Genomic DNA, 27,500 nt, shown 5'->3' on the forward strand with positions numbered 1-27,500 from the left:
CGATGCCTGTCCTCCCAGAATCCATCAGGATGTTCTCACAGAAGTCTTTGGTGGGCAGACATAGGTGGATGAGGGCGGGGCTAAAGGACAGTGGGCGGGCCAGCTCCAGGAGGGCGAGGTCGTTGTCATGGTGGTTTCTACGAAAACGCTTGTGGACATAAAGAGCGCGGACTGGGACGAGCAGCTTCCTGTTACCTAGGAGACGAGAGCGTGACATCAGCACACGCTCTCTTTCAGGGTTTTATTTTGTTGAACAAAAGGAAGTTACCGGAAAGGACGAGGAAGTCTGACGGCTGCAGGTTGGACCCTCGCTCAGACTCCAGGTGGAGGCAGGTGGCGGCGGTCAGGATGGAGCGCCGACCCAGCACCACGCCAGCACAAAGCTCCTCCCCTTCTCTGGTCAACAGGGACACCTGGAGACAGAAAGCAAACAGTCTGACCCCCGCCACGCTGAAGCTCTCTCTGATTGGCTCAGCAGAGCTCACCTGCCAAGGACAGTTTCCATGGCGACAGGTGGATGCAGTGCTGTTGAAGTCTGGTGGAAGCTGTCCGCACGGATTCTCAACTAAAACACAGACATTGAATTATTTCCTGGTTCTCTACGTGTGGCGTCCATGTTTGATTGGCGAGTGGAGGGCGGACCTTCGGGCAGGCAGCTGCGTCTGTCGGTCTGTAGTTTAAAACCGGGCAGGCAGGAGCACACGAAGGAGTTGTAGGACGCCGTGCACAGCTGGTGACACGCTGCGGGCCCTTCAGTCGGACACTCGGACAGTTCTGAGACAAACACCAGAGACGCTGTTTGGACCGAAGACATTGAACACAGCGCAGAGTCTTATAGGCCAGGGGGCGGAGTCAAACCTGCTGTGTTGATTGGCGGCGTAGAGGGGGGCCGTCCTCCATCGTCCACTGCTCCCAGTTCACAGGCCTGACCGTAGTGGGGGGCGGGGCAAGAGCAGGTGAACCCGCCCACTTTGTCGGTGCAATTCCCCCCGTGGAGGCAGGGGTTGGGCTGACACTGGTCCCCATCTGATCAGAAACACAAATCGATCAATACATCGATCAATATACTCACCAGGTCGATCGAAGCAGACCCGATGAATCGATCACTGAGCACACAGTGAGGTCATGTGATAACTGATCTTTCTGAATGTTCTTCAGAGAACCAGCAGGAAGTGAACTGACCGTAGTAAACGGTCCAGAAGGAGACCTGAAGAGAGACAAACACACGCAGAGTTAAAACGGCGCCGTGAACACGTGAAGCGTGGATCTTTTTTAAACATGTTTCTCAGACCGTTTTGTCTTCGTCCTCGAAGTACTCGCGCGCCTCCTCGTAGTTGCACATCTCCTCGTAACACTCGCGCTCCAGGTTCCCCTGCAGGATCTCCTCCAGCAGGAACTGATTGGCCCGTTTGGACCGCAGGAAGACGTCGTGGCTGAGCGGAGCCTGAAACACTGAGGACACGTTTGTTTGTGTGTTTAATAATCAACCTGTTACCATCATCGAGGAATTAAAGACACTGTTAATAAACTCCACCACCAGGGGGCGCTCATTCCTAACAATGACAGCAGATGACCACCAGGCTGGCAGGGAATCATGGGAGTGATTCTGTCCGCCACTCTCCGTGACGTTTTTCTCACATGAGTCAGGAGCAGCTCAGTCACTCTCTTCTTCTTTTATTCATGCAGATATTTAAACTTTCCACCTTTTGGTTTTAAAGTTCAAACGTTTTCTCTTCAAAGTGACATGAAATGAACTTCAGTAACGACACTCTTCGTTCTTACTCTGCTTTATATTTCTGACGCTTTGATTTAACCGTTTCACGTCTGGATCGTTTAAAGACTCGACAGAAACATGTCAACAAACTGAACCACGGCGTCTCACCTTGACCTTGACCTTGACCTTGACCGAGGACCCGCAGGAAGCAGCCGAGGAGGCAGAGGGACAGAAGAGACGCTCGACAACGAGCCGACATGATGCCGACCGCCATGACACTGATTACACACACACACACACACACACACAGGCACGCATGTGCACACACGCTCACACAAACAAACACACACCCACAGGTCCACAAGGATTCACAGAAGAAGAAACACAAATTTTAATCTGAAGTGATGTCGTTCAGATTCTTTCACCATAAACTTAAAAACATGTTCTCTCGTTCAAACAGCTTCTCATCTAATGGTTCATGTTTAAAGTGGTTTACAGAGGGTTAGGGCTGCTCTCTGACCACACACACCTTTTCTACAGGTTAAACCAGTTTGAACCGCTCGGCTCAGATCTCCTCCTGCACCTCGAAGAGTTAAAAGTAAAGAGAACAGTGGTCAGGAAACGCCGTGTTCCTGCAGCGGACTCTGGCCGTCCTCACAGCCCACACACTGCGACCTCTGAAACATCAATATTCGCGTGTGTTTGGTCTAGGTAAACATCAGATTAATCATTTAAAATGATGCGGGGCATCGACTGCTGGGAAAGACGCCCAGCAGCAAGAATCTCTCCGACACCACCAAGTGAGAAAACATGTTCCTGCTTAGAATCCAGCGTTCAGTGTTTATCATCTGCAACCATCATCATGACTCTATTCAAATGTCTGATGACCAACCATGAACAAAGCTGATACCAAAGTGTAACATCCTGCAGTACCTGAAGTGTCCACTAGAGGCTGGCTGCAGTTCCTGGAGTGTCCACTAGAGGCTGGCTGCAGTTCCTGGAGTGTCCACTAGAGGCTGGCTGCAGCAGCACAGGAAGTCACATACACACCCATTCAAACAGCCTGTTTTTACAGCAGACATGAACATGTTTACAGCCTGCTTCAAAAAACCAAATAGGTGTGATTAGCTCATGTCTCCATCCACACACACTGTACGGGGGGGGGGACTCCAGCGCCCCCTGCAGGGACAAACGGGGGACTCCACTCAGGATTCGTCCTTTAATATTTCCTGTGGCGACGACTCATCCAGCACTAAGGGGCGTTTATTACATTTCTGACCAATCCCTTTAAAATCTTTATGATAATCTATCGACCATATTCCCCAAACGTTCTGTTCCGTCTTCTGATTGGTTCTATCCTGTTTCAGTTTGGAATACGTCACGACACGGCAGATAGATCATCTCTGACTCGTGTTTCATGGCGACTCCACACCTGTTCAGGTTTTAATCACACACAGAAATAATGTACTTCACTGGAATTTCTTTATTTCAATGACGTAAAACAAAAAGCTCAACTCTGACGTCGACATATAGAAATACACAAAAACAGCAGATTTTATTCACAAATTGAATTAAATGTAAATTAAGTGTTTGTAACAAGAACAACAGCTGCTTTATTTTGCTCATGTTATTGTTTGTTATATTTGGTTCATACATGGCAGGTTTCTCACTAACTGTGCAGCTCTAAGCAAAGACCGAGAACAGAACCCTGAGGAACCTCGGCACGGACGAGTTCTTCTCATAACAAATATGATTGATGGTATTACAGCTTGTTTCTGTTTGTTAAAAGTATCAAACATTGAATGTGTTAGTTTACAGACGCAGCCTCTTGATCGGGCCGACGTGCCTCTTCAGCCGGTTGCCGTCTGTGTTTTTGGGCGTGAACTTGTTGATGCCTTGACGGATCCAGCGAATATATTTAGACACCTGGGTGTAGATTCCATATTTGCCCTTGCGAGCGCAGCCTTCCCCCCAGCTCACGACGCCGGTGACAAAATATGTGTTGTGGTAGCGAGTGACGTGTGGCCCGCCGCTGTCACCTTGGCAGGCGTCCTTGGCCTCTTGGTCGTAGCCCGCGCAGAACATGAGAGGAGAGATGCGCAGTTGTGTGGATTCGATGCAGAGTTGCCGATCAACGTACGGGACAGTGAGACGCTGCAAGATGGTAGACTGCTCCCGACGTTCAGCAAGACGGCCAAAACCGCTAACCATCCCTTCCGGCTCCTTCATCAGGACCTGCAGGACGAGGTGAGAAACTGAGCTTTTCCTGTTTGCTCCTTCGCTTGTAACAAGAGAAGATTAAAAGCGAGCTTATCTGAGCATGAAGACAGGAAAATGTAAGACATTCTTCAGGTATGATATTGTGTGCGGTCTGATTTAAACGAGTGTCTTGCTTTAGAACGGAGGTCAGGGTTACATGCTAAGCTAAGCTAATCTGCAACGAAGCCAGAGAACATGAACTATATATTTTTAAATTGTTTTTAAACTCTTAATTTGGAGGGCGTTTTGAAGATTCACCTTATCTGCAAAGTCAGACTCAGGTAAGCAGGCCGGCAGGATGAACCTGGTGAACTTGATGGGCGTGGCCAGTTTGACCAGGGCGATGTCGTTGAGAAAGGTCTCTGCTCTGTATCTGTGGTGGGTGGCGATGGTTTCCACCTGGTGGATGGCTTCGTCACCACTGTCCACCAACATGTCGAACTCACCTGAAACAGAACATCAGCAGTTCCAGTCTTTGCTCGCTTTGAAAGACTGATAATAGTCAAGGACTTTTTTAATTGCAAAAACCAACTTACCGACTTTGATTTTGAAGAAACGTGATTGGTTCATGCAGTGGGCGGCGGTCAGGATGATGTATTCATTGAGGATGGTTCCTCCACAGAAACCTACGCCTTCCTCGTTCACGAGAAGAGCCTGTGAGGAAGAGGCAGAAGAAACCTGTCAGGGTTCATGTGGTCTCAGAGGACTTCCAGGTGTTCCACAGAGAGAGCTTAAAGTCGTCTGGTTTGATTAACAAAAAGAAAGAAGTCCGAACCTGCCACGGACATTCTCCCGGCGGACAGTCCTCCCCGCCGACGATGCGCGTCATACTGGCTATTTGAGAGGAGATATATTTCTCAATCACCGGCACGTTTAGTAAAGTCTGGTTGATGTCTTCGTTCAGAGAGGTCGACGAGTTCAGGTTCGTCAGATCAACCTGGGTGACATTCTCTGCTGTCACGTTCTCCCGCTGGTACCTAAAAACAGTCCGGATGTCTTCGGTGTGGATGGCCCCACATCTGAAGGTTTCTGCAAGAGTTTGAGTCAAAGATTGTGCTTCAGAAAGTCTCATCACTGAAACCATCGTGTCTCCTGTTGTTTTCCTCTGTTGGAACTCAAATGCAGACAGTCAGAGTGACGTAGCCTTCTTCTCCTCTGTGTCCCGTCGTTTCTGAACTAAAGATTCGACTCACACTAAACAGAGTCCAGTAAAGACCCCCCCCCCCCAGACTCTCTCACCGTTGGAGTGGCAGGACTTGCCATCTGATGCCAGGTAATATCCGTTGGTGCACGAGCACTGGACATCTCCATTGTAAACTTGGCAGAACTGTTGACAGCCTCCATTTTTGTTGTCGCAGAGCTCAAGAATCACTGCGAGGTCGAAGGAAAGACGGTCAACAACAACATGATGTTTGACTTCTACACTCATTTCAAAACGACAGGAAGGCGAGCGCTCAGCGGGTCATTACAGCCTTTACAGTTCATGGAATAAAAAACGACTTGTTTTATCCCGTAGACGCTAAAGAAGCCCCCCGTTACCGAGATCCGCTCTGCGTTCAGATCCAACCCACCGGATCGGTTGAGTTGATCCTTTAAAAGAACGTTTGAGATGTGCATGGAGAACAGACCCACGTAGCAGGGTTCAGTCTCAGGTCCACGGGGGTTCTTTACCTATTTCACAGTTGAAGCCCTGGTACCCAGATGGGCAGAAGCAGGTGTAGCTGCCGATTCCATCTTTACAAACTCCTCCGTACGCACAGGGCTGCGACTCGCAAGCATCGCCGTCTGCACGATAAACACGTTCATTTAGTCACATGACTTTAAGTTGAGACCAGCTGATCCCCTGATGTTGTGTCAGAACGAGATATAACCCCCAAATAACAAACTTAGACTTCAGCACAGCTAATTCAGAGGACTCGGGTAGTGACGAGGTATCAACAACACAGAAACACTTACCAGTATATTTAGCCCAGAATTCATCCTGCAAAAAGGAGAAGAAGGGAAATGATGAATATTTGGAGACAAGTTCAGATTTGAATTGTACGTCACAGAGAAAAGGATTAACAAGGTTATCCAGGCGATCATCTTTCCCTTCAGGAAACTGCTGTGATTTATAGCCCATCGTTTCTGCTAATCTAGGACTCACTCTGTGATACTCTGGCTTAAACAGCTAACGGCTAACATTTTCTAGCGTTAGCTTGTAGAGTTTGGCTTTGACAGAATAGTTTAGTTTTCGTTCTTGCAGGAAGTTTTACAGTTTTCTGTTTGTCTTCAAAGATCTCTCGCGCCTCCTCCCAGTCGCAGCGCTCCTCCTGACACTCCCTCTCCATGTTGCCTTGTTTGACCTCCTCCCAGAAGCTGTTGGCCCGTCTCCGTCTACTAAACACCTGATTGGCTGCCTGACCGTCCAAGAAGACTGGTGAGAACACAGAAAGCATCAACAAGTCAAACTTCACTTTCACAAAGTGTAATGTACACTCACTGATGGTAGAGGCTGCTTCAGTATGAACTCATCCATTCACACACTGATGGTAGAGGCTGCTGCAGTATGAACTCATCCATTCACACACTGATGGTAGAGGCTGCTGCATTATGAACTCATCCATTCACACACTGATGGTAGAGGCTGCTGCAGTATGAACTCATCCATTCACACACTGATGGTAGAGGCTGCTTCAGTATGAACTCATCCATTCACACACTGATGGTAGAGGCTGCTTCAGTATTAATATCTACAGCATCCAGTCTGTTGATTTGGCCGCTCCGACACGACGAAGCGTTCCTCCTTCCCCACTTGAACACGGACAGATGTTCATCGGGCTTCCTGACTTCAGTTTATTTTTGGTAAACAAACCGGCCATCTTGATTCTGAGCTGTTATCCTGCCTCTCAAACGACGTGTTTCAGTTATAACTCGCCACAATCCAGCCAATCACAGCTCAGTATGTGGTTTGTTTGTCAAATTAGTTTCTTAGTTTAAAATAAACCTGTCAATAGAAAAGTCAAAATCCTGATGACATCACAAACAACTGCCAGTCAACAGCCCCCCCCCCCCCCCACGCACGCACACACACACACGCACACACACACACACACACACACACACACACACATACACACACACACACACACACACACACACACACACACACACACACACTCCTCATGTTGGTGCTTCTTCTCCACCCTGCTCTAACTCCTTCTTCCTCCTCTTCTTCACCGCCGACAGCTCGGGAGGACGTACCTGCGTGCACGGCTGCCAGGTAGAGCGCCAGGAGGCTGAGAGTGACCCGCTGAAACCACAACATGGCGCCGGATGGATGGTGAGCTCCGTGAAAGCTCAGTGATCTGGGTGGAATAATGGAGTCTGAATGTGGAGAGAGAGAGAGAGAGGAGGGGTGAGTGAGAGGGCAACGACCGGTATGAACAGAGAGGGGGGGGGGTTCATGTTCAGACTGCAGGCTATGAGAGTGGGCGGGGCTTATTTTTCACTTCCTGCTGAGACGCTGGAACTTAAACATTTGGAGTCTCTTCCTCGTACTTGTTCTTAAAAGTGGAAACAGCTCCTACTTTATTTAGGGTTAGAGTGTTTTTATTTACTTCCTGTCTCTCTTCAGCTGTCCTCTCAAACTGTCCTCTCAAACTGTCCTCTCTTCAGCTGTCCTCTCTAACTGTCCTCTCAAACTGTCCTCTCAAACTGTCCTCTCTTCAGCTGTCCTCTCAAACTGTCCTCTCAAACTGTCCTCTCTTCAGCTGTCCTCTCTAACTGTCCTCTCAAACTGTCCTCTCTTCAGCTGTCCTCTCAAACTGTCCTCTCTAACTGTCCTCTCAAACTGTCCTCTCAAACTGTCCTCTCTAACTGTCCTCTCAAACTGTCCTCTCAAACTGTCCTCTCTAACTGTCCTCTCAAACTGTCCTCTCAAACTGTCCTCTCTTCAGCTGTCCTCTCAAACTGTCCTCTCTAACTGTCCTCTCTAACTGTCCTTTTAAACTGTCCTTTTAAACTGTCCTCTCTAAATGTCCTCTCAAACTGTCCTCTCTAACTGTCCTCTCAAACTGTCCTCTCTAACTGTCCTCTCTAACTGTCCTCTCTAACTGTCCTCTCAAACTGTCCTCTCAAACTGTCCTCTCAAACTGTCCTCTCTAACTGTCCTCTCAAACTGTCCTCTCTAACTGTCCTCTCAAACTGTCCTCTCTAACTGTCCTCAGCAGTAAGAAAGTCGGCCAGAGAACCGTCTGCTTATCGTCCTCGAACACTTCCCGCTCCTCCTCGTGGTCGCACATCTCTGCAGCAGGGCGTTGGTCACGTGACTCATGTTGTCCACTAAACCAGGACCACCAGGAGAAGAGGCCACGCCCACATGACCTCTGACCCTCCAGCTGTTAACGGGCTCAGTAAACCTTTTCTGTGCTGCAGTTTGACAGATGTATTGATTTAAAGGCACACACACACACACACACACACACACACAGTGTGAAGTGTTTGTCTGGTTTAGTTTCACTCGTTTTTATTGAAACTAAATTGATGAATGAAATCAGCTGATTGGCTGGTCGACCAGGTGAAGAACTGAAGATGACATCATCAACAGAAACCATCTTTATTCACGTCTCATGCACGCCGCTCCACACAGTCTGAACCGACCACACGCTACATGTCGGGCGCCACGTTGTTCCGCTGTGAGTGTGCTCGATGGATCTCGTTCAGGTGTTTCTCAGCTTTGAGTGCTCGCCGTGAGGTTGGCGCTCAGGTCGGTGGCCTCGCTCGTGGTCGTCTGCTGACTCGCCGTGTGGTTGTGGATCCAGTCCAAGTAGTTGGACACTCGGGTGTAGATGCCGTAGTTTCCGGGTCGAGCGCAGCCCTTCCCCCAGCTGACCACACCCAGCAGGAAGACCGTCTTCTTGTACTGCGTCACCAGTGGCCCGCCGCTGTCTCCTCTACACGAGTCCTGGCGGCCCTCGATGTAGCCCGCACAGAACATGTTGTCAGTGAGCGCCACGCCGCTCTCCTCCACGCACTGCTGAGTCCGGATCCTCGGCACCATCAGCCGGCGCAGGACGGTGGAGACGGGTCCGTTCTCGCCCTGCCTCCCCCAGCCGCTCACCGTGTGCAGGTGAACGGCCCAAAGCTCGCGCTCTGCCAGAGGTCGCGTGGGCATGCAGACGGGGACGGCGTACGTGGTGTAGAGGACGGGCGACGCCAGGCGGAGGAGAGCGATGTCGTTGTTGGCGGTGCTTTTCACGTAGTCTGGGTGCATGATGATGTCAGACACCTGGATGACCTGCTCAGTGCCCTCGCTCACCTTCGTGTCGTGCTCACCTGACAGACAGAGAGCAGCGTTAACTTAGCTTCACGTCCAAACGCTGCCTCAGACACCCGGGGACTCGTACCTGCAACCACCTGCAGGAACGCAGCGTCCGTGTCCTCCAGGCAGTGAGACGCTGTGAGGATCCAGCTGGGGTTGAAGATCACTCCTCCACAGAAGCCTTTTCCTTCAGACACCAGCAGAACCTTCCAGAGACACACAGAGCAGCGTTCACGTCACCTGTCACAGACCACACACGCAAGAAAAGGGGGACTGTCCCTTTAAGGGCGTCGTACCTGCCAGGGGCATTCACCTTTAGGACACTCTGTTCCTCCCACGATGCGAGCTCGGGCGTCGAGCTGCTCTGATTGGTTCTGTGTCTGCAGGACGGGCAGCGTGCCGCACGCTAACGCCTCTAAAGACACGCGGAGAGAAGTGTGTGATTTTAAACACGTGTGCATCATGTGTGTCCCACAGGGACCAGCGCCGCTCACCAGTGCAGCTTCCTGCTGGAGCTCCTCCCACCTTCGGCTCTGCAGCTCCGCCCATCAGCATCCAGGAAGTAGCCGTCAGCACACGAGCAGCTCAGCCGCCGTCCTTCCTGGTCTTGGTCACAGAAATGCTCACAGCCTCCGTTCTCCAGCAGGCAGCTGCTGGAGGCGCTCAGGGAGTCTGAAAGAGCCCGTTTACAGTCAGAGACAGAAGAAGGACGGGCGAGGACGGGGGGGACACTGACGGACGGGCGAGGACGGGAGGACACTGACGGACGGGCGAGGACGGGAGGACACTGACGGACGGGGGGACGGGGGAGGACACTGACGGACGGGGGAGGACACTGATGGACATGTCTCACCCAGCTCACAGTTGACTCCACTGAACTGAGGCAGACAGTAGCAGGCGTACCACGAGTCCTGGTTGGAGCAGCTGCCGCCGTTCAGACACGGACTGGACTGACACCGGTCTGGGACTACAGGAGCAGAGGTCAGAGGTCATTACATCACACGGGTCAACAGGTGAAAGAAGGAGATGTTGGCTTACCGTTGTACGTCTTCCAGAACTCTCTCTGAGGAGACAGAAGCAGCTTTTAGTTTTCATCTTTTACAGTCGAACGTCAGAGTGAAAGGAAGTCGTCTGACCGTGATCTCGTCGTGTTCGAACACCTCCCGCGCCTCCTCGTACGAACACTTCTCCTCCAGACACTCCCTCTTCAGGTCTCCTCTCTGCAGCTCCTCCAACCAGCCCGAGTTAAACCTGCGAGTCCGCACCAGCACGCCATGGGCGCCATGCGGGTCCAGAAAGACTTCAGGAGAGAAAGACATAAATACCCGTTTGTTACCACGGCAACAAGCAAGGTCATATCCTGCACGCTCTCAGTTCAGTCCCTAAAGATCAGTAAACATGGTGTTCCTCACCTGACGCCGCGCCGCAGCTCCACACGTTGAGCACGAAGGTGAAGAGGATCTTCAGCCACATGCTGGATTCAAGCAGAACGTTGAGCGTCTCTGTGGACCCCAAGGTACAAAGTCCCCCCCGCCCCCCTTCACATGACGCTGACTGTCTGCACAATGTGACCCGGAGTGCATTATGGGAGATCACTCTCTAACCCGCCTGCGTGTTCCTAAAACAAACATCTGTTTACGTCAAACCCAGGAAGTCTTTAAAGGTCAACAAACCTCCGTCCGTCTGAACAGAGGTAGACTGCAGTACGCCTTTTAAACACCGGGGGTCAGTGTTACACAGCGCTCCTTTAGACTGTAACTGTTAGCCTGTTGGCATGTTGGCATGTTAGCCTGTTAGTATGTTAGCCTGTTAGTATGTTAGCCTGTTAGCATGTTAGCCTGTTAGTATGTTAGCCTGTTAGTATGTTAGCCTGTTAGCATGTTAGACTGTTAGCATGTTAGCCTGTTAGTATGTTAGCATGTTAGCCTGTTAGTTATGTTAGCCTGTTAGCATGTTAGCCTGTTGGTATGTTAGCCTGTTAGTATGTTAGCCTGTTAGCATGTTAGCCTGTTAGTATGTTAGCCTGTTAGCATGTTAGCCTGTTAGTTATGTTAGCCTGTTAGCATGTTAGCCTGTTGGTATGTTAGCATGTTAGCCTGTTAGTATGTTAGCCTGTTAGCATGTTAGCCTGTTAGCTGCACCGAGAGGAGAAAGAAGAAGCTGATTTTATTTATTTATTTTTATTCACTTTGATTTTTAAAAACCAATAAAGAGTTACAGAGTTTTTGATCATTGTTTATTTCAGCGCCGTCACGCCGCTGTCATGATGTCATCGATCCAGTCCAGGAAGTTGCTGACCCTGGCGTAGACCCCGTACATGTTCTGGTTGGCGCAGCCGTTCCCCCAGCTCACCACGCCCGTCAGGAACCACGTCTTCTTGAAGCGGGTCACCAGCGGGCCTCCGCTGTCTCCTTTGCAGGCGTCCATCTTCCCATCCTTGAACCCGGCGCACAGCATGTTCCGGGTGATGTTGAGTCCCGTGTGCAGGCGGCACTCCTGCAGCGGGACCCGGGGCAGCACCAGGCGCTGCAGGACGCTGGACGTGAGGCCGTGCTCCGACTGGCGCCCCCAGCCGGACACGGTGGACTGTCGGACGGCGGCCAGCGTCTGTCCGAAGGTGCTGTTCCGGGCGGGGAGACAGACGGGGACCACGTGAGGTCCCAGTTTGACGGGCCGGTCCAGCCTCAGCATCGCCATGTCGCTGTCGGCGCTGGATTGGTTGTAGCTGCGATGGACGATCACCGAGACCACATGTCGCCTCTGCTCCGACCGCTCCTCCACGTTCCGGTCGTGTTCCCCTTCACAGAGGACGCCAGGTTAGAACCGTTAAAGGGTTAAACACGCCATGTCACCTGACTGGCTGATACTCACCTACTGTGACGTGCAGCGATCTCACTGGTTTCATCCACACACAGTGAGCCGCCGTCAGAACCCACTGATTGGACAGAACAATCGCTCCACAGATGAACTCGTGCTTCTCTGTCAGCAGAGCCTGAGAGAGAGAGGGGGCGAGAGAGAGAGGGGGCGAGAGAGAGGGGCGAGAGAGAGAGGGCGAGAGAGAGGGCGAGAGAGAGAGAGGGGCAAGAGAGAGAAAGAGGGAGAGAGAGGGGCAAGAGAGAGAGGGGGCGAGAGAGAGGGGCGAGAGAGAGAAAGAGGAAGAGAGAGGGGGCGAGAGAGAGAGGGCGAGAGAGAGGGCGAGAGAGAGAAAGAGAGAGAGAGGGGGCGAGAGAGAGGGGCGAGAGAGAGAGGGCGAGAGAGAGGGCGAGAGAGAGAGAGAGGGAGGGCGAGAGAAGGCGAGAGAGAGGGGCGAGAGAGAGGGCGAGGGAGAGAGAGAGGTCATGAGGGACGGATGTATGGAGATGGTTTTTAGTCCTGAGACGTGGGACGTCTTACCTGCCATGGACAGTGTCCTTTAGGACAGACGTTCCCGTTGACGACTCGGGGGGCGAAGTGTATCTGAGGTCGTCCACAGGGAACAGCGTCTGCACAGTGAGGAGAGAAAGGCAGGTCAGACATGCGTGTGCTGTGTGTCACACAACGTGCTGAGGGCCGACCTTCAGGGACACAGGAGCTGTTGTCCCGGTCCAGGCTGTAGCCTCGAGCGCAGAAACAGAAGGGAGAACGATCCGGAAGCTCTCTGCAGAAATGTTCACATCCTCCGTTTCTATAGCGACAGCCTCTGGAGGTCCGACGAGCTGCACGTGTTCAAAGAGACGCCGTCAGAACGGTTGTCCTCAGGTCTGCACAGACCGAGGCGTCTGCTGTGGACTCACCTGTCTCGCAGTGGAAACCATGGAAACGAGGCGGACATTTGCAGACGTAGGTGTCGACGTGGCGAGTGCAGGTGGCGCCGTTTCTACAGGGAGAGGACTGGCAGTGATCTACGGCTGCAGACAGGAAGGGTTAATACATCTGAACATGAAGCTGAGGGCGTGACGAGGACGCCATGTTGAGAGCACACCTGTGTACGTCCTCCAGAAGACTTCCTGCACACACAAACAGACTCAAGTCAGAGACAGGAAGTGACTGGTTCAAATGTTAGCTCGTTACTGTGGACGGACCAGCTGCTTGGGCAGAGCGAAGATCTCCTTCGCCTCCTCGTACGAACATTTCTCCTCCAAACACTCGCGCTCCAGGTTTCCTCTCTTCAGCTCCTCCAACAGGAAGTTGGCCCGACGACTGCGGCGCAGGAACACGCTGGCCTCAGGTCTGCTCACTGTCACGCCTTCAGAGACGAGAAACGTGATGATGTCAGAGAGTCCATAGAGCTCTATGAGAAAATAAAGATGTTTCCAGCCTGCTTGTGTCGACCTCGAATCCAACATAAACATCATGTCACACAAACAGTAAACACGGCCTGTTTCACAGCTCGCCTGTTTATATAACGCCAGCGTGATGTCATCATGTCGACCACGGCGAGCTGCTCACAGAGAGACAAACATGAAGGTCACATCTCCAGCATGAAAACACAAGAAGAAGAAGAAGAGAACAAAGTGATTACTGACCTCCTGGAAGCCCAGTGCATGCTGGGATACACGCCATGAGGAGTCTGAGGAGGAACAGCGTCTTCTTTCCTTTACGGACGGACGCCATGTTTGTTTCTGACGATCTGATCAAAGGTCAGAAAGACCGAAAACACACCGAACGGGCCCCTCTGTCACAACACACACACACACTGCACACACACACTCTGCACACACTCTGCACACACACACACACTACAAACACACTCTGCACACACACACACACTACAAACACACTCTGCACACACACACACTACAAACACACACTACAAACACACTCTGCACACACACACACTACAAACACACTCACTACAAACACACTCTGCACACACACGCACACACACACACACACACACACACACTCTACAAACACACATTAAACACACTACTGAAGAAGAAAAGAGTGTTTCACTTTTTTATTTGTCAAACAGCATAAATCAGAGGAGTGTGTGTGTGTGTGTGTTTGGTGTGTGTGTGTGTGTGTGTGTGTGTATGTGTGTGTGAGTGTAAGTGTGTGTGTATGTGTGTGTGTTCAGTGTGTGTGTTGATGTGAATCCCTTTGATGAGCATTTCATTCATAAATTAAAGAAGTTCTTCCGGCGTTTGTAAACAGGTTTCCCTCCGCTCCAGCAGGGGGCGATGCTGCGCTCACTGCAGCTCCAGCAGGGGGCGACGCTGCGCTCACTGCAGCTCCAGCAGGGGGCGACGCTGCGCTCACTGCAGCTCCAGCAGGGGGCGACGCTGCGCTCACTGCAGCTCCTTCAGGATGTCGGGGATCAACTCTTGAGCGTCTCTCAGCTTCTCCTTCCACTCCTGTGGAATGAGGGCGCCGCTGTAGGCCCCGCCCGCCCCCAGCAGGGCCCCCAGCGCCGTGCCCCGGTTACAGTTCTCACCTGGGGACCACAATCAAACACTGAGTAAGCTCCGCCCCCTGCTGGTTAAACTTTCATTCACAGGAAGTGAGACGGCGTCCGTACTGACCTCCACAGTTGGTGTTGGTCAGGATTCCTCCTCTGGGGTCGTCGTGGAACTCGTGAGCGAGATAGAACATGCTGGACAGAGCACCTGCGGGTCACAGAGACGTTAAAACACCGGCGTGTGACCATCACACCTACCGTGTTTCTGGATTCTGACCTTTGGTGTAGCACGCCAGGCCCAGGTAGTTCACGGCGCTCTGATGGACCTTCAGACGCTCCACCGACGCCGCCGGAAACCTGGAACGGAAAAACAACAAGAACCTGACGCTCGTGGTCACAGGAACGCCTGTCATGAACGTCTACGTTCTGATTGGTGCGCGGCTCTGAGATCGGACCGCCCACGCTCTCAGGTGACTTCCTGTCCTACCTGGCGGCCTTGCGGCTGTAGCTCTGGCACGTGTCCCATGAGTCCAGCCTCCTCAGAGCGTGCTCCGCCTGCTGACGGACACTCGCCCCGCCCAAGACGGCGTGCAGCGCCCGGCTGTAGATAGACACGTACTCGGGCACCTTGGGGTGGGGGTGAGTGAGCTTCACGAACTCGACTGCAGCCGACACCTGAGCAGAGAGCACACTTTATCAACTCAACACACACGCTTTCCAAAGGGGGAGGAGCTAGGACGCCGCCATCCGTTAAAGCTCGTCAGTGCTCCTTCCACATCACGTGACCATGTTTGAAACAAGTGGGTGGAGCTCCTGGAGGGAAATCCTCCTCCCTCTTTTACCAACATGGTGACTCGTGGTTGAGCTGCAGGTTTTACCGTGGTGCTCGCGTTCTTACTCACAGCTTGCTCCTCATTGGCTGAGGCCGACAGCAGGATGAAAGGGAGGATCATGGGAAGGCAGCTGATGGCGTCCAGCTGGCTGTCGGACGCTGAGGAGCTCATCATTTTACGGGAGCGTTTTTCTGCAAACTTCAGAATCTGAAGAAAAAAAGACAAAGCTATAAAAACCAGACTCCTAGTACGGTGGCGTTCGACCTGCGGGGTGCGTTCCATTCACCTCGTGGGGCGACGTCGGCCTGCTGTCCTGCCAGTCGGAGAAGAACGAGCGATGGGAGGACTCGGCGTAGGTGTCGTTGTGCGAGCCGGGCGTGGTCAGAAACTGAACGTAGTCTGAGAGCACGGCGGCCCGAGCCTCCGGCTCAGAGACATCACTGAAACGTCCCGAGACCAGTGAACGCAACACGCGCAGAGAACAGAGCACGTTCAGGGTGTTCTCACCGGACCCAAGACCTGCAGGACCAGAACACAAAACAACAGGGTCAGATCTCGATGAGGTCAGGGTCAGTCCAGGGTCAGGGTCAGTCCAGGGTCAGGACCTTGGTGGTAGTGTACGGTGCCGTTGGAGGACTTCCACAGATTCAGTTTGTCATGGAGGATCACGTTTCCCACCACGTCGGGTCGCTTGGCGCCGGAGGACCAGGCAGAGCGACCGCTGCCGGCTGAAACCAAGAAGAGCAGAAAACATTTCAAGACTAATCCAGGACTTTCCAGAACTTTCCTGGACTTCCCTGCAGAGGTCTCTCACCCGTGTTGGACAGGCTGAGGATGCTGGATGGGTGTCGACTTCTGGGAGCGTTGAAGCCCGAGATCCAGCCGCCAAAGTCCCTCCTGATGTCGTCTATGTCGTAGTACCAGTGGACCGGCATCGACATGGAGTCGGCCGCACACATCGCCCACAACGCCTCCGTCAGAGACCGCCGCACCTGAGACATCTTACCTGGCCAGGACATGAGTTGAACATTTATGACTCAAGATAGAATATTTAAAATAACCAAATAAAACCACAAAACCTCCTCTGTCTAACTTCAGATCCTGGTCTTGGTCTGGATCTGTTTGGACCAGAGTTCTCTGCAGTACTCATTTTAAACACTAGGTGTCAGAGTTATGTACATGTTTAAACATGTCCTTTCAGATCTGTGCCGGTTTCACCTGTCCGATACAAACATCTTCACTCTCCTCACCTGTCGTGAATCCGCGCGTGCTGCTGCTCCGTCTGTTTTTTTAATCTTGCATAACTTCCTTACTACCCTGTTACAAAACTACACCGGAAGTGGCTAACGTTAGCGCCTGTATGCTAACACCAGTAAACTTCCCGGCACGTCATAAACGGTGACCGTGCGCGCGGATTTATTTCAGTGTAAAAAAAAAAAACCATTTAAAATGTGTTATCATTATTACTACTCATCTTAACGTTAAAGTAGCATGTTGCCATTGGTTACCGGTTTGTTTACAGTGACGTTTTGTACGGCGGTCCACGTAGAACAATGTTAAAGGTTTGCCCTGAGTGAGGACTTTCAGGTAAACAGCGGCAAGCAAACAGAGAGATACAAGCTGCTGATGAGTTTAAAATAATGTTTTATTTATTTGTAATCATTTAACCATTTTAAAGATTAAAAAGAAGTTACGAGGGCTTGTTCGCGCGATTCTCAACATTAAATTATTATTGTAAATTTCAGAGAAAAAAAACTCGAATGTTTTAGATTATTACGTAGTACATTTATTAGACTTCCAATCTTATTAAAAGATATAAAGTAATATCTGGTAACAGTCCGTCTGTTAAAGAAGCAGATGTCTTTCCTGTGAGAGTGAGATCAGGGCAGCTGATCCCACTACATTACGGTGGCCTTCGAGGGTAAAAAGTAAACACAACAAATGAAAGGCGCATGCGTGAGTGTGAATGGCGGCAGAATACTTTCATGTTTTGATCAGATATTTATATTTAGTTAAAAAAGGATCAGTTGACCCAAACCATTGACTGATTCATGAACCGGAACTTACAGAGACCGGGTCAAACTGCTTACAGAAAGTTCTGCTGTGCTAGGAGGGCTAACTAGCCGGCTAGCTCGGTCCCGAGTCTCAGGTCAGGATGGAGGACTCACCTGATCTCCCTGATCCACGAGACGTTGGTAAGAGTCTGAACTTTAACTTTATTCAATGATTAGTTAGTGGAGACTACGAACACACACACACACACACACAGGTCTGTAGAGTCTCTGTAAGCCAGTCTACATGGTCCTGACTGGTCTCCCCAAAGGATTTAACAAGAACAGACCTGGTTTAAAGAAATCCTCCATTAGTCAAGCTCCAGGTAGATCTGGTCCAGGTGAGTCAGGAGCAGGTCTGACGAGGTCTTGGTGGGGTCTTAAAGGTTCTGGTCTTCTCAGAGTTTAAAGGTGAATGTGCCTGCAGAGTCTTGATGTGGTCCCACGTTGATCCACCTGAGCAGGTTCAGTTTGTGTGTTTCAGATCGGGCCAGGAGGTTCTGGGCCTCGCAGGACGTGGACCATGTTTTCTCCGGAGTCTTTGAGTACCTGGACCAGCTGAAGAGCGTCCTGAAGAAGAGCTCGGCCTCAGATCGAGGTTGGACCTGTTTCCAGGATTTGCGTTTCTGTTGTCATGGTAACAAACCTGATGGTTAGTGTGTTGTGTGTCGATCAGAGTACGTTCAGGCGCTGAAGCTGCTCCAGGTTCTGGGCGGCTCTGTCCCCGCCCCCTCTCGGGACTCCTCCGTGGTTCAGGTGGTCATCGGCTCAGGTGAACGCAGACCCGTTGTCATAGCAACAACATCAGTAGTCCTGTTCTTGACTTCAGTAAGTTCAGAGCTCGCCTCTCAGCGAAGTACCTGAACCCTCCTCACTGAATGTGGGCGTGTCTTCCTGTCCAGGTGAGCTCCTCCCAGCTGAGTCCTCCCCCCCCCTCTCCCCCTGCAGCGGGCCGCTCAGCTCAGCGGCGCCCTCTTCAGGCGTTGACGAGTTGTTACCTCCTCTGACCCCCATCAATGTGCAGTATGAACCGCACACCTGCTGCAAGGTAGCACACACACACACACACACACACACACACACACACACACGTTATAACGTCATCACTTTATCTCCTCCCTTCAGGCCTGTCTGTCCAGTTTACCCAGCATGCCTCACTCCGTGCCTATGTTCTGGGGTCAGAACCCCTTGAAGGTTCCTCTGCTCTGCGGCTTTAAGAGGCTGAACGCCATGCCGCTGACATCATGTAAAGGTGGCGTGGAGGAGCCCGTGAACCCTGAGGACGGGTTGAACTGGGACGTGCTCTACAAAACGCCGTGTGGGCAGAGCCTGCGTAACCACGACGACGTGATGCGCTTCCTGTTGGCCACAGAGAGCTACGACCTCCTGCAGGTCAGTGTGACGTTTCACCTTCAGGTCTGACCTTCAGGTGTGACCTTCAGGCGTGACCTTTAGACGTTGTCTGTGTGCTCTCCTGCAGGTCGACTTCTTCACCTTTAACCCCTCCGTCCAGCTGGACACTCCTCCATCGGGGGGCCAACGGCGGCCTGAAGTGGATCTGAGCCGGGGGGCGGAGCCTACACCTGTGGAGCTGTGTTTGGGAGAGGGCGGAGCCCGGCCGGCCGAGTTCCGTTACAGGAAGGAGCGCTGGCCTCACGGCTGCTTCCTGAGCCGCGGCGCCACGATGTTCAAGGCCTGCTGCGACTGCACGGACGGCTGCAGCTCCGCCCAGCGCTGCGCCTGTGTCGCCATGACGACAGAGGGACCCGGTTACTGTCACAACAGGCTGGAGGATCCTGTCCCGTCAGGGTGAGACACTCGGACATGTTGTCATGTGCGTGCGTGCGTGCGAGCGTGCGTGTCTTTAAATCCTCGGGCGTCTCTCTCGCAGCGTGTACGAGTGCGGCCCGTGGTGCGGTTGTGACCGCGCTCGCTGTCAGAACCGGCTGGTCCAGAGGGGGATCAGAGTCCGGCTGCAGGTCTTCCAGACGGAGGGGCGAGGTTGGGGAGTACGTTGCCGTGACGACCTGGACCGAGGCACGTTCGTGTGCATATACGCAGGTGAGACGCCGCCGGTGTTTGGGATTCTTCACGTGAAGTGAAATGTTTGGTTACCATGGCAACTTGTGTCCCTCAGGTGTGATCCTGCGACGGGTCCACACCCCCGTCGAGCCCCCCCCTCCGAAGCTGACGAGAGCAGACCTCCCCTCTGACGACGAGGTGGAGGTAGTTACCGAGTGGCTGGCCCCGCCTGTGCTCGAGGGGCGGAGCCATCTGGTGGAGCCCACGCCGACCTCGCTTTCCCTTCATGTCCCGGTGATCCAGAGGCCCGCTGACCCCCCTGGCACGGCGCCGCAGGACAGAAAGGAGGTACCCTGACCCCGATGACCACGTGTGAACGATGACACGTTATTTAAGATGTTAATGAAGAGAAAAACAAATCTCTCCAGACGCTGCCGATTGGAGCGCCACAGGCCCCGCCCACAGCACAGGAGAAGACGGTGACCATGAAAACAGACAGTCCTGAGAAGGTCGACGGCGTGAACGGTTTGGAGACGAAGAGTGGGAGGAGTCTGAAGAGAGCGATGAAGGTGGAGAACGTGAACTTCCTGGACGCCAGCAAGGAGGGAAACGTGAGCCGCTTCTTCAACGTAAGAAAAACATCTGTCATAAGCTCCGCCCCCTCCATGTTAACAGATGGGAGATTGCATATCTGGTATTTAAAACCAGAGACATGATTGACAGCTGTTTTGACCAATGACGTGATGTCACTGTGACTCCACAGCACAGCTGCCAGCCCAACATGTTCATCCAGAACGTCTTCACCGACTCGCACGACCCCGCCTACCCGCTCATCGCCTTCTTCACCAGCAGGTGACCGCCGTCTTTCTTTGCCCGTCTCTCTCTTGTGGCGTCCGGCTGCTCTGACTCTGTCTGTCTCCTCAGGGCGGTGACGGCGGGCTCCGAGCTCACCTGGGATTACTCCTCGGACGCAGACGGCGATCGGGAGGTGCCTTGTCTGTGCGGCGCTGCCGGCTGTCGAGGAGGTTTCACGGTGGAGGAGAACCTGTGTGAGATGTGTGAGCTTCAGGGTGAAGCTCAGTGACTCCTCCTCCTCCTCCTCTCTGAAACACACACACCTGTCTTTGTTCTGAAACACTGAAATAAAAACGGTTAAAGCACAGCGAGCGCTCTCCTGCTTCTCTCCTGTGACCTCAACTTTGACCCTCAGGCTGCGTTCTGATTGGCTCTCGTCTTCACCTGAACCACGGGGAAAGGTCACGCCGTTAAGCTGCAGAGTTCATAAAGGACTCAAGGAAAGGTGTTAGGAGACTTCAGATAGGACTTAAGAAAGGCGAGCTCATGTCCACTCGGTGATGTCATAACAATGTGACGGCGCGGGGGTTGGTGGCGTGGGTCTGTCCTGGTGAAAGTACAAAAAGCTGATCTATGTGGTGAAATATGAAGCTTGAATTTCCCTCGGGATCAATAAAGTATCTATCTATCTATCAAATATCCTAATAACCAGGAGGGGTTAAATATAGGAAGCTCCCAGAATCCTTCACTTTGATGACATCATGACTTTCAGAGTTCACCTCTTTTTAAAAGTTTTAGATTCAACATGAAATAAGAACACCAACACATGAGAACCCTAAACTACGGGTCAGAGGTCACTGTGATGGGGGTCAGAGGTCACTGTGATGGGGTCAGAGGTCACTGTGATGGGGTCAGAGGTCACTGTGATGGGGTCAGAGGTCACTGTGATGGGGGTCAGAGGTCACTGTGATGGGGGTCAGAGGTCACAGTGATGGGGTTAGAGGATCACTAATCATTAAAATGACCCGCGTATTGGACCTCTGAGCCTCCGTAGTTAGCAGTGTCAGCAGTGACTGAACACTGAGTTAATCTGATTAATAAAATGATAATTACATTTCTGTTAACTCACGAGTACTAAACTGTAAGAGCGCGTGAACGTTACCGCAGCTTTTATTTTGAAGGAAGAAGTTGAAGAGGACTTCCTGCCTTGACTGCCTACGCCTTTACTTTGAAAACCCAGACCGGATGTGCGCTTGTTTATATATCTTCCTCTTCCTCCGGTTCGTTTCACCGACTGTCCGTCCGAGCCCGACCATGAGCGCTCTCCTGCGGCCTCTCTGTGTGCTCCTCCTCGGCCTCCTCGGGGTCTCTCTCCCGGCCTCCTGCTGCAGGGTCCGGATCCCCCCACACGACCAGGTGGCCAGGGTCGCCCGATTCGTCGCCCACCAGGTGGACTGGACCTCCATGGCCACCATCTCCACCCACAAGCCGGTGGTGGGGCAGCCGTTCTCCAACGTGTTCTCGGTCAGCGACGGACCAGAGGGATCCAGCTCCGGGGTCCCCTACATGTACCTGACCCGCATGGAGGTCTCCGTGCAGGACCTGGAGGTGACACACACACACACACACACACACACACACACACACACACACACACACACACACACACACACACACACACACACACACAGACACAGAGAATTAGGGTCAGGTGTCATTTAGTGACATCTGGGTTGTTTAATCTGCTCTGGTTATTCAAGCTTTATTTTGAAAGTGTCTGTCGGGGTCAGAGTTCAGATGCTGTTCAGTCCATACATGTATATGTTATTTCAGTCTGCATCAGTGTATTTTTACAGTCTATGGTGTAAACATGTCTTCTTCTTCTTCTTGTGAACTTGAACTTGAACCAATCAGAGGGAGCGTCATCATCATGTGATTATAGAAGACTTTCACTTGTTTGTCACATGAAGGTCTGAGTCTGTTTAACACACTGTCACTGATCTGAAGTCAGATAAACCGTTATCAAACATGCAGCATGACTCAGCAGGTTCCCTCACAGTGACTCAGCTGTTTTTGGAGCTGAAGTCACATGATTGGAGGTCATGTGACCGGAGAGCAGCTCGTGATGAGCGTGACACAAACAGAGTGAAAGGTTGGCGAGGAGGATCTGATGTGTGTGTGTGTGTGTGTGTGTGTGTGTGTGTGTGTGTGTGTGTGTGTGTGTGTGTGTGTGTGTGTGTGTGTGTGTGTGTGTGTGTGTGTGTGTGTGTGTGTGTGTGTGTGTGTGTGTGTGTGTGTGTGTGTGTGTGTGTGTGTGTAGGTGAACCCTCAGGCGTCTCTCTCCATGTCTCTGGCTCAGACTGATTTCTGCAGGCAGCAGGGCTTTGACCCTCAGAGTCCTCTCTGCGCTCACATCATCCTGTCTGGGTCTGTGATGGAGGTACACACACACACACACACACACACACACACACACACACACACACACACACCTGTGTATCCAGGTGAGCAGTCACATGACTCCCCTCTCTGCCGTCCAGGTGAACGGGACGGAGGCGGCGTTTGCTAAGAAGGCTCTGTTCAGTCGACACCCGGAGATGATCGACTGGCCGTCTGATCACGACTGGTTCTTCGCCAAGTTCAACATCACACAGGTACGTGGGATTTGCTGTGTTTGAGCGCTCTGATTGGTCGACACGTGAGTGTCATCGGCCAATCAGAAGGCAGACGTCTCTGTGACATGTTTCCTGCTGTGTGCTTCAGGTGTGGGTGTTGGATTATTTTGGAGGGGTGAAGACCGTCACTCCGGAAGAATACTTCCAGGCAGATCCACACAGGAAGCACCACTGACTGTCAGACTGCTGGTTCTTGTAGTTCTTCAATAAGTGGACTACAAAATGACAACATGTTTAGTGTTTTGTTTTTAGAGTTATAAGATGTGAGCTTCCTTTAAAACAATAACAGACTCAGGTTTCAGTATAAATGTGTTTGAGTGCAGTGTTTGAGTTTCACCAGCAGAGGGAGCCGCTCATTATCCTCCAGAGGGTTCAACTCAAAGTGCCTCTTTATGTTTTCACATATTTACTCCAACAGGAAACGAGCTTTATTTTGAAAGTACGTTTCCTTTTCTTTATTGTTTGTTTTGTGACGTCAGACTCCCGACAACGCCAAACCTCAGGAGAGAGAGAGAGAGAGAGAGAGAGAGAGAGAGAGAGAGAGAGAGAGAGAGAGAGAGAGAGAGAACAGGGTTACAATCAATAATGATGTTTTTGCTCTAATTCACAGATTTGTAATATTTTGTAAACGCTGCTGTGAGAATGTTTATCAACGTGTGATTTTTAAAATAAAGTTTGTGCTTTAAAATATTTAGTTTGAGATTCAGTCTTCATTTAATGACGTCACATTTTAACACTAGTATCGTCACGCCACCTGAGGACGAGAAGTGTGTGTGTGTCTCTGTGTGTGTGTGTGTGTGTGTCTGTGAGTGTGTGTGTGTCTCTGTGTGTGTGTGTGTCTCTGTGTGTGTGTGTGTGTGTGTGTCTGTCTGTCTGTCTGTGTGTGTGTGTGTGTGGTTTGAGGAGATGTGTGTCACCTGTCTCAGCAGCAGCAGCTCCTCTCACCACTTCCTGTTCCACTTGAAGTCGACAGCAGAAGAAGAAGCGTCTGAGTTCTCCAGCTGTCAGAGAGTTCGGTTAACGGCGAGCGATGGAGCTGATGGCGTGGACCTGCGGCGTGCTGGTGCTGTCCGCCGTGTGTCAGCCTGCCGGTAAGAAGCAACACACACACACACACACACACACACACACACACACACACACACACACGCCTGGAGGACTTCAGCAGGTTAACGATGCTCCTCTCTGATTGGACAAAGGCTAAACTAAAACCTCTTATTTTCACTAGTTTGTCTCTTAGAGGATCGACGGTAAACGACAACAGTTTTTATTATTATTATTATTATTATTATTATTATTATTATTATTAAAAGTGTCTTTAAAGACAAACAGATGAATAATAGAGTCGGTTTGTTTTCTGAACACTGTAAAGTGACAAAGATGGAGGTTTGTTTCCGGGCGCCATGTTGAAGCTGCTCCGTGTTCATGTCGCTCTCTTCTTCTTCTTCTTCTGTGGTTTCTAATGATGAACAGTTCACACAGAGCTGATAGATGATAGATACTTTATTGATCCCGAGGGAAATTCAAGTGATTCAATGAGCAGGTGAGGTGTTTTATTCAGTGAACCTTTATTTAAAAACAGACAGAGACAAAGACAGCAACGACCTGAGAGTGAGATCGACCTGATCGATCGATTGATGCTTTATTGATCCCGAGCTGATGGAGCAGTCCCGCTGAAGAGTTCAGAGAGGGGAACCTTTGGATTGAAGCTGTCGACCACACGATGCCGTCGAGCTCTCCCCCGAGGACACGGCAGTCTTTTTTAACCTCCCGCTGTGACATCACAAGGGGAGAGTGGAGGGTTTGATGAGGTCGTTCAGCACGCGGCGAGTTTTTAACTGAAAACGTTTAAAGTCGCCAAAAAAGACACAAAATATGAACCTGACATGAAAGTGAGAGAGAGACACACACACACACACACACACACACACACACACACACACACACAGACAGGAAGTAGCGTTGTGCTGTGGTTCGTAGAGAAGTATATAAAAACAGTTTCAAGGTTTCAGATTCTCCCTTTCAGGTCTCGTTGCCATGGAAACAAACGGGCGCAACGAACACGACGTCATTAAAAAGTTCTCTGCAACGTTGACGAGTTTATTTTCCAGCAACATGTTGATCATCATCAGTCAGCAGCAGCAACACGTCGCTCACTCCAGGAAGTCAAAGAAACCTTTCTGTGTTTCACCTCTTCAGAGTGTCTCAGTGTGTGTGTGTGACCAACACACACACACACACTGAGACCAACACACACACTGTGAGCTCACAGAGTGTGTGTTGGTCACACACACACTGAAGCTGTTTCTTCTCCTCGTCTCACTGTGGCTCCAAATTAAGTCAAAAAAGTAATTTATGTTCAGGATCAGAGAGCTTTTATAAAAGCAGATGAGCATGTTAGATAACCAGAGCGTGCCTCAACCAGCCTGACCACACACACACACACACACACACACACACGGGTTTCCTGCTGCGTGTGTGTTCGCTCTCTATCTCTCCTCTGACTTTAATCTGTAACGTCCATCTTTCTAATGAGTGTGTGTGTGTGGGGATGGCGCCGGCGGCGGCGGACAGAAGGTGTAACGTTAACCTCACATACATGTGGCTCTAAAGCGCGCATCTTTGAGCTTTTATTTTGAAGATGCGTTAATGTAGAGACTTCCTGTCAGCCGTGGTCGTTTAACCCTGAGTCTTACCTGAAGGCGCCTTCATGAGATACCTGCAGTCAGCACTCGGGGCCTAAAAGCCCGCTCAGGTTGTCGTCCTCAAACAGGAAGTGTGGCGTGTGTGATGACTAAACCCTCAACCCTGAAGTCCCGCCCTCCTCTGCCTGTCTCCCTGTCAATCATCATGTGACTACCTGCATTAGAGACACAGAGAGCTGAGAGTATGTGTGACCTTTGACCTTTGACAGAGGCGATGAACCTGTATGACCCTGAGCTGTGTTACATCCTGGACGGGTTCCTGGGCCTGTACGGACTGCTCATCACGGGGATGTTCATCAGGGAGAAGGTGGGCGCCGTGAACCTCGACACGCCTCGTTAAAGGAGCGCTCCCCTTTTTAACCCGCACTCTGTTTCTGTTTCAGTTCTTCAGAGACAAACTCAAGTCGAGCCAAGACGCCATGTTCAGCGTGAGTCTCTCCCCGTCATGTGACCGATCGCGTGGCGTGTTTAATGATGTCGTTTCATGTCCTCTTCTTCTTCTTCTCTCTCCTCGCTCTTTTTCATGTAACGTGGCGTTCTGGATCTGAAGGGGCGGGACTCCGGAGGAAGAGGAGACGCTGAGAGAGCCAGAGTGAGTCTGACCCCCATTTAAAACTCATCCTGGTTTTTAGAACCACAAAGTCTCCAAAACAGACTCCAGAACCCCCAAATACTGAAGTCCACTGAGAAGAACCGGACCTACAGGAGAACTTAGAACAGGTTCAAAGAGTCCCCTTTAGAGGACAGACCCTGAAGGACCTTTGAGGGGACCCTGAAGGACCTTGGTGGTAACGTTTGGTGATGTCATAAAAATGGAAGCAGCTGATTGGTGAAATGCTTCTCGTTGTGTTTTTTTTTTTAGAACCGCAGGATGGCGGATGAATCTGACTACATGGTAACAAACACGCTCTTATTTTGAAGTCACAGATTAGACGTGTCAACATGTTGTTGTTCACAGGATTATCTCCCAGCATGCATTGTGTCTCTGTAACGTCTGTTTTTGAATGTTCAGCCTCTGAAGCCTCGGACGGACGGAGAGTACAAGGAGCTCCCCATGAAGAGAGAGGTGACTTCTTCCACACGTTTCATTGACCTTCCATCGACCTTCAGCATTTGACAGTGTAGAATGTAAACTGTGTTGTTTTGTGTTTGTGCAGCGTCAGAGGAAGAGCGAGCAGATCTACCAGGTGAGCCGCAAACCGTCTCATCGTCTTCATCTCACTCACTCATCCACTTTATCTCTCCGTGGGTCTGGTCTATCGCCTGGAACATTCAAGTATTTCCTGTCTCTTCAGGGTCTGAGCTCGGCCACCAGAGACACGTACGACTCGCTGCAGATGCAGCCGCTTCCTGCTCGCTAATGATGCCATCGCCACGTCACGGGTAGCCACGACTCCTTTCAACCAAAGCAAACATGACCTAATGAATCTGAACAGTTAACCTCTGACCCTCTGCAGGAAATGCCTTAAAACCAACATCTTGAAACAATAATAACAATAAAAAAAAAATCTTACCGTAAAACTTGTAATACAAGCTCCTCCCACTTTTAGGCCCGTCCCCTTTTTACTTTAAAAGGCATAATAATTATGATTATAATTAAGATTATGTTATGAGTCTTTATTCTCTGCATGCTGCAATACCACCGTTTGTCCACCGGATGTCGCTGTTTCACCATCAAACATCGAACTGAATAAAAAGGATGAAAACGTTTTTAAACGTTTTGATCCTGAAATAATTCAATATCAGACATTAAAAGAGCAGCTC

General features: G+C 51.1%; 7 protein-coding genes across 8 annotated transcripts in view; 3 read left to right on the top strand and 4 right to left on the bottom strand.

Annotated features, from left to right (window-relative positions):
- prozb (protein Z, vitamin K-dependent plasma glycoprotein b) overlaps positions 1-1,973 on the bottom strand; it is a gene marked incomplete at its 5' end in the record, with an annotated part of 2,686 nt that extends 713 nt beyond the window's left edge. The window contains 7 exons of the mRNA XM_079336525.1: positions 1-195; positions 269-565; positions 643-774; positions 859-1,026; positions 1,183-1,207; positions 1,292-1,452; positions 1,883-1,973. The exon at positions 1-195 is cut by the window's left edge and continues 713 nt beyond it. Of these exons, the coding sequence (XP_079192651.1) occupies positions 1-195; positions 269-565; positions 643-774; positions 859-1,026; positions 1,183-1,207; positions 1,292-1,452; positions 1,883-1,973 (1,069 nt within the window). The remainder of the gene's footprint in view (positions 196-268; positions 566-642; positions 775-858; positions 1,027-1,182; positions 1,208-1,291; positions 1,453-1,882) is intronic.
- Positions 1,974-3,182: 1,209 nt separating this feature from the next.
- Positions 3,183-7,364, bottom strand: LOC306818631 (coagulation factor X-like). Its single transcript, XM_079336310.1, has 9 exons — positions 7,217-7,364; positions 6,229-6,389; positions 5,930-5,954; positions 5,645-5,758; positions 5,213-5,344; positions 4,749-5,002; positions 4,510-4,627; positions 4,232-4,419; positions 3,183-3,949 (listed from the first exon to the last, which is right to left on the bottom strand). Exons 1-9 carry the CDS (start codon positions 7,278-7,280, stop codon positions 3,527-3,529), a joined length of 1,479 nt encoding a protein of 492 aa, XP_079192436.1. The 5' UTR covers positions 7,281-7,364; the 3' UTR covers positions 3,183-3,526.
- A 1,090-nt stretch (positions 7,365-8,454) lies between these two features.
- LOC306818807 (uncharacterized protein) lies at positions 8,455-13,945 on the bottom strand. Its single transcript, XM_079336526.1, has 17 exons — positions 13,781-13,945; positions 13,337-13,545; positions 13,237-13,261; positions 13,049-13,162; positions 12,830-12,970; positions 12,669-12,757; positions 12,147-12,267; positions 11,528-12,073; positions 10,915-10,984; positions 10,688-10,833; positions 10,412-10,575; positions 10,314-10,338; positions 10,129-10,242; positions 9,801-9,947; positions 9,572-9,690; positions 9,361-9,481; positions 8,455-9,289 (listed from the first exon to the last, which is right to left on the bottom strand). Exons 1-17 carry the CDS (start codon positions 13,866-13,868, stop codon positions 8,685-8,687), a joined length of 2,844 nt encoding a protein of 947 aa, XP_079192652.1. The 5' UTR covers positions 13,869-13,945; the 3' UTR covers positions 8,455-8,684.
- Positions 13,946-14,199: 254 nt separating this feature from the next.
- LOC306818739 (uncharacterized protein) lies at positions 14,200-18,008 on the bottom strand. Of its 2 annotated transcripts, none has more exons than XM_079336448.1 (9): positions 17,830-18,008; positions 16,303-16,494; positions 16,094-16,216; positions 15,775-16,007; positions 15,558-15,695; positions 15,143-15,330; positions 14,933-15,012; positions 14,780-14,863; positions 14,200-14,691 (listed from the first exon to the last, which is right to left on the bottom strand). In XM_079336448.1, the coding sequence occupies exons 1-9, from the start codon at positions 17,849-17,851 to the stop codon at positions 14,546-14,548; spliced, it is 1,206 nt and encodes a 401-aa protein (XP_079192574.1). In that variant the 5' UTR covers positions 17,852-18,008; the 3' UTR covers positions 14,200-14,545. The 2 variants fall into 2 exon arrangements, with proteins under 2 accessions (XP_079192574.1, XP_079192575.1); XM_079336449.1 differs by lacking the exon at positions 17,830-18,008 and adding an exon at positions 16,739-17,245.
- Positions 17,329-20,806, top strand: setdb2 (SET domain bifurcated histone lysine methyltransferase 2). Its single transcript, XM_079336447.1, has 12 exons — positions 17,329-17,683; positions 18,024-18,137; positions 18,216-18,311; positions 18,442-18,587; positions 18,665-18,931; positions 19,020-19,348; positions 19,431-19,600; positions 19,677-19,909; positions 19,990-20,031; positions 20,065-20,190; positions 20,325-20,413; positions 20,486-20,806. Exons 1-12 carry the CDS (start codon positions 17,644-17,646, stop codon positions 20,643-20,645), a joined length of 1,812 nt encoding a protein of 603 aa, XP_079192573.1. The 5' UTR covers positions 17,329-17,643; the 3' UTR covers positions 20,646-20,806.
- Positions 20,807-21,486: 680 nt separating this feature from the next.
- creg1 (cellular repressor of E1A-stimulated genes 1) lies at positions 21,487-23,725 on the top strand. Its single transcript, XM_079335821.1, has 4 exons — positions 21,487-21,964; positions 22,677-22,796; positions 22,897-23,010; positions 23,120-23,725. The coding sequence occupies exons 1-4, from the start codon at positions 21,602-21,604 to the stop codon at positions 23,204-23,206; spliced, it is 684 nt and encodes a 227-aa protein (XP_079191947.1). The 5' UTR covers positions 21,487-21,601; the 3' UTR covers positions 23,207-23,725.
- Positions 23,726-23,794: 69 nt separating this feature from the next.
- cd247 (CD247 molecule) overlaps positions 23,795-27,500 on the top strand; it is a 4,003-nt gene continuing 297 nt past the window's right edge. The window contains exons 1-8 of the mRNA XM_079335822.1: positions 23,795-24,122; positions 25,946-26,043; positions 26,120-26,164; positions 26,287-26,328; positions 26,599-26,631; positions 26,749-26,802; positions 26,894-26,923; positions 27,032-27,500. The exon at positions 27,032-27,500 is cut by the window's right edge and continues 297 nt beyond it. Of these exons, the coding sequence (XP_079191948.1) occupies positions 24,062-24,122; positions 25,946-26,043; positions 26,120-26,164; positions 26,287-26,328; positions 26,599-26,631; positions 26,749-26,802; positions 26,894-26,923; positions 27,032-27,097 (429 nt within the window). The 5' untranslated portion in view covers positions 23,795-24,061 and the 3' untranslated portion in view covers positions 27,098-27,500. The remainder of the gene's footprint in view (positions 24,123-25,945; positions 26,044-26,119; positions 26,165-26,286; positions 26,329-26,598; positions 26,632-26,748; positions 26,803-26,893; positions 26,924-27,031) is intronic.

The sequence above is a fragment of the Symphodus melops genome (assembly GCF_947650265.1).
Source record: "Symphodus melops genome assembly, chromosome: 23".
Classification (NCBI taxonomy): Eukaryota; Metazoa; Chordata; class Actinopteri; order Labriformes; family Labridae; genus Symphodus; species Symphodus melops.